Genomic DNA, 14852 nt, shown 5'->3' with positions numbered 1-14852 from the left:
AAATGGATTGTTAAGGAAAAAACGTTTTTTTCAACCATAATCTCTTCATTAATCACATAACATGTCTTTCTGCTTTGTCTCTCCAAATACACTGCTCATTTCTATAAAACCATGCTACTATAATACAGTGCGTATCTCACTGGCTTAATTGTCTGAGATGAAATACTGCATCTTTCATGGCAATCATATTGTTCTGACATACTTGTGTGTACTATGGTATAGGACTACTCTATTTGTCTGTGTTATGATACTGTACACGAGTACTCCAGTCATTCATTCAGTCAATCAATCACATTTATTTAGCAGATGTCACAAAGTGCTTATACAGAAACCCAGACTAAAACAGCAAGCAATGCAGATGTTTGCGTGTATTTTGGTATAGAAATACTACATTCATTCAGATGTGTGTATCATCCTAAAGGAGTACTCCAGTGAGCGGTTAAAGAAGACTAATGAGCTGCTGCGGGGCATCAAGCTGCTGAAACTGTACGCCTGGGAACACATCTTCTGTCACAGTGTGGAGGAGACCAGGGGCAAGGAGCTCACCAGCCTGCAGGCCTTCGCCCTCTACACATCCATATCTAGTAGGTTACCTTATCTCTCTCTACACATCCATATCTAGTAGGTTACTTTACCTCCCTCTACACATCCATATCTAGTAGTTTAGCTTACCTTCCTCTACACATCCATATCTAGTAGTTTACTTTATCTCCCTCTACACATCCATATCTAGTAGTTTAGCTTACCTTCCTCTACACATCCATATCTAGTAGTTTACTTTACCTCCCTCTACACATCCATATCTAGTAGGTTACTTTATCTCCCTCTACACATCCATATCTAGTAGTTTACTTTATCTCCCTCTACACATCCATATCTAGTAGGTTACTTTACCTCCCTCTACACATCCATATCTAGTAGGTTATTTTTGCTCCCTCTACACATCCATATCTAGTAGGTTACTTTACCTCCCTCTACACATCCATATCTAGTAGGTTACTTTACCTCCCTCTACACATCCATATCTAGTAGTTTACCTTACCTCCCTCTACACATCCATATCTAGTAGTTTATCTTACCTCCCTCTACACATCCACATCTAGTAGGTTACTTTACCTCCCTCTACACATCCATATCTAGTAGGTTACCTTACCTCCCTCTACACATCCACATCTAGTAGGTTACTTTACCTCCCTCTACACATCCATATCTAGTTGGTTACCTTACCTCCCTCTACACATCCATATCTAGTAGTTTATCTTACCTCCCTCTACACATCCACATCTAGTAGGTTACTTTACCTCCCTCTACACATCCACATCTAGTTGGTTACTTTATCTCCCTCTACACATCCATATCTAGTAGGTTACCTTACCTCCCTCTACACATCCATATCTAGTAGGTTACCTTACCTCCCTCTACACATCCATATCTAGTAGGTTACCTTACCTCCCTCTACACATCCACATCTAGTAGGTTACTTTACCTCCCTCTACCCATCCATATCTAGTAGGTTGCATTTACATTTACATTTAAGTCATTTACCTCCCTCTACCCATCCATATCTAGTAGGTTACTTTACCCCCCTCTACACATCCATATCTAGTAGTTTATCTTACCTCCCTCTACACATCCATATCTAGTAGGTTACTTTACCTCCCTCTACCCATCCATATCTAGTAGGTTACTTTACCTCCCTCTACCCATCCATATCTAGTAGGTTACTTTACCTCCCTCTACACATTCATATCTAGTAGGTTACCTTACCTCCCTCTACACATCCATATCTAGTAGGTTACCTTACCTCCCTCTACACATCCACATCTAGTAGGTTACTTTACCTCCCTCTACACATCCATATCTAGTTGGTTACCTTACCTCCCTCTACACATCCATATCTAGTTGGTTACCTTACCTCCCTCTACACATCCATATCTAGTAGGTTACCTTACCTCCCTCTACACATCCATATCTAGTAGGTTACCTTACCTCCCTCTACACATCCACATCTAGTTGGTTACTTTATCTCTCTCTACACATCCATATCTAGTTGGTTACTTTATCTCCCTCTACACATCCATATCTAGTAGGTTACCTTACCTCCCTCTACACATCCATATCTAGTAGGTTACCTTACCTCCCTCTACACATCCATATCTAGTAGTTTACTTTACCTCCCTCTACACATCCATATCTAGTAGGTTACCTTACCTCCCTCTACACATCCATATCTAGTAGGTTACCTTACCTCCCTCTACACATCCATATCTAGTAGTTTACTTTATCTCCCTCTACACATCCATATCTAGTAGGTTACCTTACCTCCCTCTACACATCCATATCTAGTAGGTTACCTTACCTCCCTCTACACATCCATATCTAGTTGGTTACTTTATCTCCCTCTACACATCCACATCTAGTAGGTTACTTTACCTCCCTCTACCCATCCATATCTAGTAGGTTACTTTACCTCCCTCTACCCATCCATATCTAGTAGGTTACTTTACCCCCCTCTACCCATCCATATCTAGTAGGTTACTTTACCTCCCTCTACACATCCATATCTAGTAGGTTACTTTACCTCCCTCTACCCATCCATATCTAGTAGGTTACTTTACCTCCCTCTACCCATCCATATCTAGTAGGTTACTTTACCTCCCTCTACCCATCCATATCTAGTAGGTTACTTTACCTCCCTCTACACATCCATATCTAGTAGGTTACTTTACCTCCCTCTACACATCCATATCTAGTAGGTTACTTTACCTCCCTCTACCCATCCATATCTAGTAGGTTACTTTACCTCCCTCTACCCATCTATATCTAGTAGGTTACTTTACCTCCCTCTACCCATCCATATCTAGTAGGTTACTTTACCTCCCTCTACACATCCATATCTAGTAGGTTACTTTACCTCCCTCTACACATCCATATCTAGTAGGTTACTTTACCTCCCTCTACACATCCATATCTAGTAGGTTACCTTACCTCCCTCTACACATTCATATCTAGTAGGTTACTTTACCTCCCTCTACCCATCCATATCTAGTAGGTTACCTTACCTCCCTCTACACATCCATATCTAGTAGGTTACCTTACCTCCCTCTACACATCCACATCTAGTTGGTTACTTTATCTCCTCTATACATCCATATCTAGTTGGTTACTTTATCTCCGTCTACACATCCATATCTAGTAGTTTACCTTACCTCCCTATACACATCCATATCTAGTAGGTTACCTTACCTCCCTCTACACATCCATATCTAGTAGGTTACCTTACCTGCCTCTACACATCCATATCTAGTAGGTTACCTTACCTCTCTCTATACATCCATATCTAGTAGGTTACTTTATCTCCCTCTACACATCCATATCTAGAAGTTTATCTTACCTCCCTCTACACATCCATATCTAGTAGGTTACCTTACCTCCCTCTACACATCCATATCTAGTAGTTTATCTTACCTCCCTCTACACATCCATATCTAGTAGGTTACCTTACCTCCCTCTACACATCCATATCTAGTAGGTTACCTTACCTCCCTCTACACATCCACATCTAGTAGGTTACCTTACCTCCCTCTACACATCCACATCTAGTAGGTTACTTTACCTCCCTCTACACATCCATATCTAGTTGGTTACCTTACCTCCCTCTACACATCCATATCTAGTAGTTTATCTTACCTCCCTCTACACATCCACATCTAGTAGGTTACTTTACCTCCCTCTACACATCCATATCTAGTAGGTTACCTTACCTCCCTCTACACATCCATATCTAGTAGGTTACCTTACCTCCCTCTACACATCCATATCTAGTAGGTTACTTTACCTCCCTCTACCCATCCATATCTAGTAGGTTACTTTACCCCCCTCTACACATCCATATCTAGTAGTTTATCTTACCTCCCTCTACACATCCATATCTAGTTGGTTACTTTACCTCCCTCTACACATCCATATCTAGTAGGTTACCTTACCTCCCTCTACACATCCATATCTAGTAGGTTACTTTACCTCCCTCTACCCATCCATATCTAGTAGGTTACTTTACCTCCCTCTACCCATCCATATCTAGTAGGTTACTTTACCTCCCTCTACCCATCCATATCTAGTAGGTTACTTTACCTCCCTCTACACATTCATATCTAGTAGGTTACTTTACCTCCCTCTACCCATCCATATCTAGTAGATTACCTTACCTCCCTCTACACATCCATATCTAGTAGGTTACCTTACCTCCCTCTACACATCCACATCTAGTAGGTTACTTTACCTCCCTCTACACATCCATATCTAGTTGGTTACCTTACCTCCCTCTACACATCCATATCTAGTTGGTTACCTTACCTCCCTCTACACATCCATATCTAGTAGGTTACCTTACCTCCCTCTACACATCCATATCTAGTAGGTTACCTTACCTCCCTCTACACATCCACATCTAGTTGGTTACTTTATCTCTCTCTACACATCCATATCTAGTTGGTTACTTTATCTCCCTCTACACATCCATATCTAGTAGGTTACCTTACCTCCCTCTACACATCCATATCTAGTAGGTTACCTTACCTCCCTCTACACATCCATATCTAGTAGTTTACTTTACCTCCCTCTACACATCCATATCTAGTAGGTTACCTTACCTCCCTCTACACATCCATATCTAGTAGGTTACCTTACCTCCCTCTACACATCCATATCTAGTAGTTTACTTTATCTCCCTCTACACATCCATATCTAGTAGGTTACCTTACCTCCCTCTACACATCCATATCTAGTAGGTTACCTTACCTCCCTCTACACATCCATATCTAGTTGGTTACTTTATCTCCCTCTACACATCCACATCTAGTAGGTTACTTTACCTCCCTCTACCCATCCATATCTAGTAGGTTACTTTACCTCCCTCTACCCATCCATATCTAGTAGGTTACTTTACCCCCCTCTACCCATCCATATCTAGTAGGTTACTTTACCTCCCTCTACACATCCATATCTAGTAGGTTACTTTACCTCCCTCTACCCATCCATATCTAGTAGGTTACTTTACCTCCCTCTACCCATCCATATCTAGTAGGTTACTTTACCTCCCTCTACCCATCCATATCTAGTAGGTTACTTTACCTCCCTCTACACATCCATATCTAGTAGGTTACTTTACCTCCCTCTACACATCCATATCTAGTAGGTTACTTTACCTCCCTCTACCCATCCATATCTAGTAGGTTACTTTACCTCCCTCTACCCATCTATATCTAGTAGGTTACTTTACCTCCCTCTACCCATCCATATCTAGTAGGTTACTTTACCTCCCTCTACACATCCATATCTAGTAGGTTACTTTACCTCCCTCTACACATCCATATCTAGTAGGTTACTTTACCTCCCTCTACACATCCATATCTAGTAGGTTACCTTACCTCCCTCTACACATTCATATCTAGTAGGTTACTTTACCTCCCTCTACCCATCCATATCTAGTAGGTTACCTTACCTCCCTCTACACATCCATATCTAGTAGGTTACCTTACCTCCCTCTACACATCCACATCTAGTTGGTTACTTTATCTCCCTCTATACATCCATATCTAGTTGGTTACTTTATCTCCGTCTACACATCCATATCTAGTAGTTTACCTTACCTCCCTATACACATCCATATCTAGTAGGTTACCTTACCTCCCTCTACACATCCATATCTAGTAGGTTACCTTACCTGCCTCTACACATCCATATCTAGTAGGTTACCTTACCTCTCTCTATACATCCATATCTAGTAGGTTACTTTATCTCCCTCTACACATCCATATCTAGAAGTTTATCTTACCTCCCTCTACACATCCATATCTAGTAGGTTACCTTACCTCCCTCTACACATCCATATCTAGTAGTTTATCTTACCTCCCTCTACACATCCATATCTAGTAGGTTACCTTACCTCCCTCTACACATCCATATCTAGTAGGTTACCTTACCTGCCTCTACACATCCATATCTAGTAGGTTACCTTACCTCCCTCTACACATCCATATCTAGTAGGTTACCTTACCTCCCTATATACATCCATATCTAGTAGTTTACCTTACCTGCCTCTACACATCCATATCTAGTAGTTTACCTTACCTCCCTATATACATCCATATCTAGTAGTTTACCTTACCTCTCTCTACACATCCATATCCGACACAAAAATGTTACCCCTCTCAGCTCTGCATCAGTGTTTCTACAGTATGTAAATGTAAGAACATCTCATCTTACATTTAAGATTCTGCAATCGCAAATTATTTAGCAAAATCAACAATTCCCTGCATATATCCAATCACCGCACAAAACAGTCAAATCACTGCAATATCACCGCATTCAAATAAAATCCAATTTAATTTGTCACATACACATGGTTAGCAGATGTTAATGCGAGTGTAGCAAAATGCTTGTGCTTCTAGTTCCGACAATGCAGTGATAACCAACAAGTAATCTAACTAACAATTCCAAAACTACTGTCTTATACACAGTGTAAGGGGATAAGGAACATGTACATAAGGATATATGAATGAGTGATGGTACAGAGCAGCATACAGTAGATGGTATCGAGTACAGTATATACATATGAGATGAGTGTGTAGACAAAGTAAACAAAGTGGCATAGTTAAAGTGGCTAGTGATACATGTGTTACATAAGGATGCAGTCGATGATGTAGAGTACAGTATATACATATGCATATGAGATGAATAATGTAGGGTAAGTAACATTATATAAGGTAGCATTGTTTAAAGTGGCTAGTGATATATTTACATAATTTCCCATCAATTCCCATTATTAAAATGGCTGGAGTTGGGTCAGTGTCAATGACAGTGTGTTGGCAGCAGCCACTCAATGTTAGTGGTGGCTGTTTAACAGTCTGATGGCCTTGAGATAGAAGCTGTTTTTCAGTCTCTCGGTCCCAGCTTTGATGCACCTGTACTGACCTCGCCTTCTGGATGATAGCGGGGTGAACAGGCAGTGGTTCGGGTGGTTGATGTCCTTGATGATCTTTATGGCCTTCCTGTAACAACGGGTGGTGTAGGTGTCCTGGAGGGCAGGTAGTTTGCCCCCGGTGATGCGTTGTGCAGTCCTCACTACCCTCTGGAGAGCCTTACGGTTGAGGGCGGAGCAGTTGCCGTACCAGGCGGTGATACAGCCCGCCAGGATGCTCTCGATTGTGCATCTGTAGAAGTTTGTGAGTGCTTTTGGTGACAAGCCGAATTTCTTCAGCCTCCTGAGGTTGAATAGGCGCTGCTGCGCCTTCTTCACGATGCTGTCAGTGTGAGTGGACCAATTCAGTTTGTCTGTGATGTGTATGCCGAGGAACTTAAAACTTGCTACCCTCTCCACTACTGTTCCATCGATGTGGATAGGGGGGTGTTCCCTCTGCTGTTTCCTGAAGTCCACAATCATCTCCTTAGTTTTGTTGACGTTGAATGTGAGGTTATTTTCCTGACACCACACTCCGAGGGCCCTCACCTCCTCCTTGTAGGCCGTCTCGTCGTTGTTGGTAATCAAGCCTACCACTGTTGTGTCGTCCGCAAACTTGATGATTGAGTTGGAGGCGTGTGTGGCCACGCAGTCGTGAGTGAACAGGGAGTACAGGAGAGGGCTCAGAACGCACCCTTGTGGGGCCCCCGTGTTGAGGATCAGCGGGGAGGAGATGTTGTTGCCTACCCTCACCACCTGGGGGCGGCCCGTCAGGAAGTCCAGTACCCAGCTGCACAGGGCGGGGTCGAGACCCAGGGTCTCGAGCTTGATGACGAGCTTGGAGGGTACTATGGTGTTTAATGCCGAGCTGTAGTCGATGAACAGCATTCTCACATAGGTATTCCTCTTGTCCAGGTGGGTTAGGGCAGTGTGCAGTGTGGTTGAGATTGCATCGTCTGTGGACCTATTTGGGCGGTAAGCAAATTGGAGTGGGTCTAGGGTGTCAGGTAGGGTGGAGGTGATATGGTCATTGACTAGTCTGCCAAAGCACTTCATGATGACGGAAGTGAGTGCTACGGGGCGGTAGTCGTTTAGCTCAGTTACCTTAGCTTTCTTGGGAACAGGAACAATGGTGGCCCTCTTGAAGCATGTGGGAACAGAAGACTGGTATAGGGATTGATTGAATATGTCCGTAAACACACCGGCCAGCTGGTCTGCGCATGCTCTGAGGGCGCGGCTGGGGATGCCGTCTGGGCCTGCAGCCTTGCGAGGGTTAACACGTTTAAATGTCTTACTCACCTCGGCTGCAGTGAAGGAGAGACCGCATGTTTTCGTTGCAGGCCGTGTCAGTGGCACTGTATTGTCCTCAAAGCGGGCAAAAAAGTTATTTAGTCTGCCTGGGAGCAAGACATCCTGGTCCGTGACTGGGCTGGGTTTCTTCTTGTAGTCCGTGATTGACTGTAGACCCTGCCACATGCCTCTTGTGCCTGAGCCGTTGAATTGAGATTCCACTTTCTCTCTGTACTGACGCTTAGCTTGTTTAATAGCCTTGCGGAGGGAATAGCTGCACTGTTTGTATTCGGTCATGTTGCCAGACACCTTGCCCTGATTAAAAGCAGTGGTTCGCGCTTTCAGTTTCACATGAATGCTGCCATCAATCCACGGTTTCTGGTTAGGGAATGTTTTTAGCGTTGCTATGGGAACGACATCTTCGACGCACGTTCTAATGAACTCGCACTCCGAATCAGCGTATTTGTCAATATTTTTTATCTGACGCAATACGAAACATGTCCCAGTCCACGTGATGGAAGCAGTCTTGGAGTGTGGAGTCAGCTTGGTCTGACCAGCGTTGGACAGACCTCAGCGTGGGAGCCTCTTGTTTTAGTTTCTGCCTGTAGGCAGGGATCAACAAAATGGAGTCGTGGTCAGCTTTTCCGAAAGGTGGGCGGGGCAGGGCCTTATATGCGTCGCGGAAGTTAACTGCACGATCAACGCAATACAAAAGGAGGGCTCACAATTTGAACCAATCCCTGCATAAATGGTTCAATCAGGCCACATGCCAACAAATGTCTCTCCCATCAGCAAATTTTTGTGAAAAATTTGACAAAAATCTGCATTTTGCTAGTTTGCATCGTCAACCTTTGCTAGTTTGCATCATCTACCTTCACTAAAACCACGGCAAAGGTTTTGCATGCAAACTTTGGTTTTGAATCCCGACGTTCTGAGACGTCTGCCTACAGGCTATGGAAAGAGTTAGACTGTTCATGCTGGGCCCCCCTACCCGAACTCTGGATTTTTGGGGGCGAGAGTTGTCTGTCTGAAGAGGACCCTCCCTGAAACAATTTGTTTTCAAAGAAATGTCCAAAAGAATCTGAAATCCTCCCCAGACGTAGTGCTGTCACTCTAGGTCTGGGATTTCCAAGACTACTAGCTATCACTAGTTAACAGGAGACTACTAGCTATCACTAGTTAACAGGAGACTACTAGCTATCACTAGCTAACAGGGAAGAACTTACAATACATACATGGCTCCTAGCCTCCCATGCATAGGCTACTTTCTGTCACAAACACTAAACTGAAACAAAATAATGTAAAAACCAAATAGAAATGTTTTTATCAAACAAAAACTGAATCGGAAAAAGTCGGAAAAATATCTGAAACTAAACTGAATATAAATAATTTATACTGAGTCCCATGTTTCATGAGCCGAAATAAAAGATCCAAGAAATTGTCCATACACACAAAAAGCTTCTCTAAAAAAAATGTACATCTCTGTTAGTGAGCATTTCTCCTTTGCCAAGATAATCCATCCACCTGACAGGTGTGGCATATCAAGAATCTGATTAAACAGCATGATAATTACACTGGTGCACCTTGTGCTGGGTACAATTAAAGGCTACTCTAAAATGTGCAGTTTTGTCACACAACACAATGCCACAGATGTCTCAAGTTTTGAGGGATGCTGACTGCAGGAATGTCCACCAGAACTATTTCCAGAGAAATAGAATGTTAATTTCTCTACCATAATCCTTACAACCGCAGACCACGTGTATGGTGTTGTGTGGGCGAGTGATTTGCTGAAGTCAACGTTGTGAACATAGTGCCCCACGGTGGCGATGGAGTTATAGTATGGGCAGGCATAAGCTACGGACAAAGAACACAATTGCATTTTATCATTGGCAATTTGAATGCACAGAGATATCGTGACGAGATCCTGAGGCCCATTGTCTTGCCATTCATCCAGCTCATGTGTCAGCATGATAATGAACAGCCCCATGTCGCAAGGATCTGTACACAATTCCTGGAAGCTGAAAATATCCCAGTCCTTCCATGGCCTGCACACTCACCAGACATGTAACCCATTGAGCATGTTTGGGATGCTCTGGATTGATATGTACGACAGCGTGTTCCAGTTCCCGCCAATATCCACCAACTTCCCACAGCCATTGAAGAGGAGTGGGACAACATTCCACAGGCCACAATCAACAGCCTGATCAACTCTATGCGAAGGAGATGTGTCGCGCTGCATGAATCAAAAAACACAGAACTATAAAAATGTTGCCTTCCTCGGTGCTGATGATCTAGCTCATTCCTAGAAAACAATCGCTTCAAGCCATTCAGTTGAGCTGAGTTCACGGAGAGACACAGACGGAGAGACGTCTTAAGTATTCTCACTCTCTGGAACAAACTTGTCTGTACAGTATCTGAACCACATTGTCATGTATCTAATGTTGTCTGTGTCTCCTCTTTCTCAGTATTCATGAATGCAGCCATCCCTATCGCTGCTGTCCTGACTGTGAGTATTAATTCCACTCATAAATGTCTATTCATATCTGATAGGTGGCATGCATAATACTGTCTACAGACTACCCCAACATTGTTCACCATAAAACAGCATGTTCTAACCACCATTTCACCTTTAAAAATTAGCTGCATACTGTACACTGGTCTGGGTATTGTTTTCAGTGGATGGGCATTTACAGAGAACAGAATTCCTTTTCCGGGGTGAAGAGCACAGGCCAGACCAGTCCAGACTAGAGTGGTATCACTCAGAACACAGTCAGGCAGACTGGCATGTTATGGCTTTCTAAAGGATGACCAGTGACATTTCACGTTTTTTTACATAGCCACTGTAAATCCCAGTTATATTTGTGAGTGTGAGTGAGTGAGTGAGTGAGTGAGTGAGTGAGTGAGTGAGTGAGTGAGTGAGTGACCCAGCCCTAAAATGCTCAAGTTCACCACAAACTAACTGAATGGCAAACGTTTTTAAATTAGTCAGTCTTTCTGAAGGACATTTATTCATTCAGGGCCAAATCCTGTATTGGATGCAAGCACAGGTCAGACTATAGCACACAGCACCCATTGACGTTAATGCAATATTTATGTCAAAGTTTGAGTTGCTCACTTGCATCTTGAGTCAGGATTCAGACCTCACTCACAGTATCTTTGCTGGTTACTGGAGTGATATTAATATTTTTCTATCCTCCCGCCATCTTCCTGTAGACGTTTGTGGTCCATGTGCACATCTCTGAGGAGGCTGACCTGTCACCTGCTGTGGCCTTCGCGTCCTTATCCCTGTTTCACATCCTGGTCACTCCTCTCTTCCTGCTCTCCAGCGTGGTGCGATCTACAGTCAAGGCCCTGGTCAGGTGAGCTGTGTATCATGGACACACACTTACAGACAGCTAGTGGTAGGTAAGTTACTGTGTTTCACATTGCAGTAGACCAACTGTAATTTTAAGTACAGCACAGTCTCAAAGCAAGAACTGTGTAATGACACACAGTACAATACCATAGAATTTACTGTATTATACTGTAAAAAATGTAATGCTACTGTAAACATAATGAATGACATTCATTGAGGGGAGGGGTTTGTATTTCACTGTAATTACAGGTGCAAGCAGGATGGTTACTAGGTAATGTGTTTACACATTACAGCATATCAATTAATATTTGGTGTCACTTTGCACTTCTAGAAGCCTTAACAAATGTTTCCAAACTGGCAGTGACTACACGGCAAAACAGACCAAAAGAACATGGCAAAATGTTAAACCATTGAAAGTTGAAGACTTGCTGTTTCTCCAATTTGTCCCCTATACATTTTGAATTGATTGGGCACTACTAAATTGGTACAACACTCTCACTAATGGATGCAACAAATATAGCCTCTTACAAGGCATGCTTCAAAATATGTTAATGAGACAGAAACAACAATGCCATGCACCCACTAGTGGTCAAAAGATTTTAGGTGCTTCAAAAATACAGTAGGGTACTGTATTCTGTAGGATGGAATTACAATACACTGTAAGAAATGTAACTTGTTTTTACAGTAACTTACTGGCAGCTAGTTACCTGTAAGTTACTATTAAAAAAGTATAGTATGTTACCATACATTCAAAATAAAGTGCTTTCTTTACAGTAATGTACTGTTAAAGGAAAGTATTTACAGTGTACCATTCGAAATACAACAAATATATCCATGCCCACACAATTTTCCCACAATGCACCATCATTTACAGTATTCTGCAGTAAAACATTTCACAGTATTTTACTGTTGAGAATACCCAAAATTATTGTATAAATGACAGTTTTACGTTAATGTTAAGCTGAATTCATGTCAGATTTACCAAAATAAAGTGTAATTGAGGTGAAGCTAAATTGAAGTCAATCACTGAAACACCTGTCCGTTTGTCAGTAACATTGACTTCTTCTAAATTGACAATTTGATTAACTGCTGTAATTGTGTTGTCATAAAGCCACCTGTCACCCTTCTACCCTATTCCTCACAGACCATTACCCATCCTATCACACATAACAGCATAACGACTGCTTCGAACATCATAAACATATATAGTGCATTCGGAATGTTACGTTACAGCCTTCTTCTAAAATGGATTAAATAGTCGTCGTCGTCCCCCCATCAATCTACACACCACCCCATAATGACAAAGCAAAAATTGTTTTTTTTTTACAAAGCAAGAATCATTTTTTAGAAAATGGTGCATACAGCGTGTGTGTGTGTGTGTGTGTGTGTGTGTGTGTGTGTGTGTGTGTGTGTGTGTGTGTGTGTGTGTGTGTGTGTGTGTGTGTGTGTGTGTGTGTGTGTGTGTGTGTGTGTGTGTGTGTGTGTGTGTGTGTGTGTGTGTGTGTGTGTGTGTGTATTTAAAGAAAATGAAATATCACATTTACATAAGTATTTGGGCCCTTTACTCAGTACTTTGTTGAATCACATTTGGCAGCGATTACAGCCTCAAGTCTTCTTTGGTATGACGCTACAAGCTTGGCACACCTGTATTTGGGGATGTTCTCCCATTGTTCTATGCAGATCCTCTCAAGCTCTGTCAGGTTGGATGGGGAGCACTCCAGGGATGTTCAATCGGGTCAAGTCTAGGCTCTGGCTTGGCCACTCCAGGACATTTGGAGACTTGTTTCGAAGACACTCCTGCGTGGTCTTGGCTGTGTGCTTAGGGTCGTTGTCCTGTTGGAAGGTGAACCTTTGCCCCAGTCTGAGGTCCTGAGTGCTCTGGAGCAGGTTTTCATCAAGGATCTCTGTACTTTGCTCTGTTCATCTTTCCCTCGATCCTGACTACTCTCCCAGTCCCTGCTGCTGAAAAACATCCCTACAGCATGATGCAGCCACCACCATGCTTCACCGTAGGGATGGTGCCAGGTTTCCTCCAGACGTGACGCTTTGGCATCCAGGCCAAAGAGTTCAATCTTGGTTTCATCAGACCAGAAAATCTTGTTTCTCATGGTCTGAGAGTCCTTTAGGTACCTTTTGGTAAACTCCAAGTGGGCTGTCATGTGCCTTTTACTGGGGAGTGGCTTCCGTCTGACCACTCTACCATAAAGGCCTGGTTGGTGGAGTGCTGCAGAGATGGTTGTCCGTCTGGAAGGTTCTCCCATCTCCACAGAGGAACTCTGGAGCTCTGTCAGAGTGACCATCGGGTTCTTGGTCACCTCCCTGACCAAGGCCCTTCTCCCCCGATTTCTCAGTTTGGCCTTGGTGGTTCCAAACTTATTCCATTTAAGAATGATGGAGGCCACAGTGTTCCTGGGGACCTTCAATGCTGCAGACATGTTTTGGTACCCTTCCCCAGATCTGTGCCTCGACACAATCCTGTCTCAGAGCTCTATGGGCAATTCCTTCGACCTCATGGTTTGGTTTTTGCTCTGACATGCACTGTCAACTGTGGGACCTTATATAGACAGGTGTGTCCCTTTCCAAGTCATGTCCAATCAATTGAATGTACCACAGGTGGACTCCAATCACGTTGTAGAAACATCTCAAGGATGATCAATGGAAACAGGATTCACGTGAGCTCAATTTCGAGTCTCATAGTAAAGGGTCTGAATACTTATGTAAATATGTTATTTCTGTTTTGTATTTTTTCAAAATTTGCATTAATTTCTAAAAAACAGTTTTCGCTTTGTCATTTCGGGATTTTGTGTGGTAGATTGAGGATTTTTTTTATTTAATCCATTTTAGAATAAGGCTATAACGTAACAATATGGGGGGTCTGAATACTTTCTGAATGTATACAGTACATGCTGTATTCCGCTCTGTACCGAGAGTAGGCATGTTTCATTTTTTTTATTTGAACCTTTACCTAAGTCAGTTAACAACAAATTCCTATTTACAATATGAACGATGCAGAGTGCTGTACTGTCGTTCACACAACCCTATGAGCAAAAAGACATTGAAAATGCGTATTTCTGGTTGGAAATGCGTATTTCTGGTTGAAAATATAGTTTTCTTTCAACGTCTTGTGTTCACCGGGAAGCAATCACCCATCTTGTCATTCTAGCCACTGCTTTCACATGTGTTTACCCTCATCTCCATGTAAGTGTTTTAGATATGGTATCTTGGCCTAGTTGAAGTAGTAGGGCT

General features: G+C 42.7%; 1 protein-coding gene across 1 annotated transcript in view; it reads left to right on the top strand.

Moving 5' to 3' along the window:
* The window catches only part of LOC124044709 (ATP-binding cassette sub-family C member 8-like), a 142530-nt gene that overhangs the window by 60849 nt on the left and 66829 nt on the right, over positions 1–14852 (top strand). The window contains exons 11-13 of the mRNA XM_046364145.1: positions 422–584; positions 10717–10757; positions 11465–11610. Coding sequence (XP_046220101.1) covers positions 422–584; positions 10717–10757; positions 11465–11610 — 350 coding nt within the window. The remainder of the gene's footprint in view (positions 1–421; positions 585–10716; positions 10758–11464; positions 11611–14852) is intronic.

Source organism: Oncorhynchus gorbuscha, linkage group LG01 (assembly GCF_021184085.1).
Source record: "Oncorhynchus gorbuscha isolate QuinsamMale2020 ecotype Even-year linkage group LG01, OgorEven_v1.0, whole genome shotgun sequence".
In the NCBI taxonomy this organism is placed as follows: domain Eukaryota; kingdom Metazoa; phylum Chordata; class Actinopteri; order Salmoniformes; family Salmonidae; genus Oncorhynchus; species Oncorhynchus gorbuscha.
This window is presented reverse-complemented; position numbering and strand designations above follow the sequence as displayed.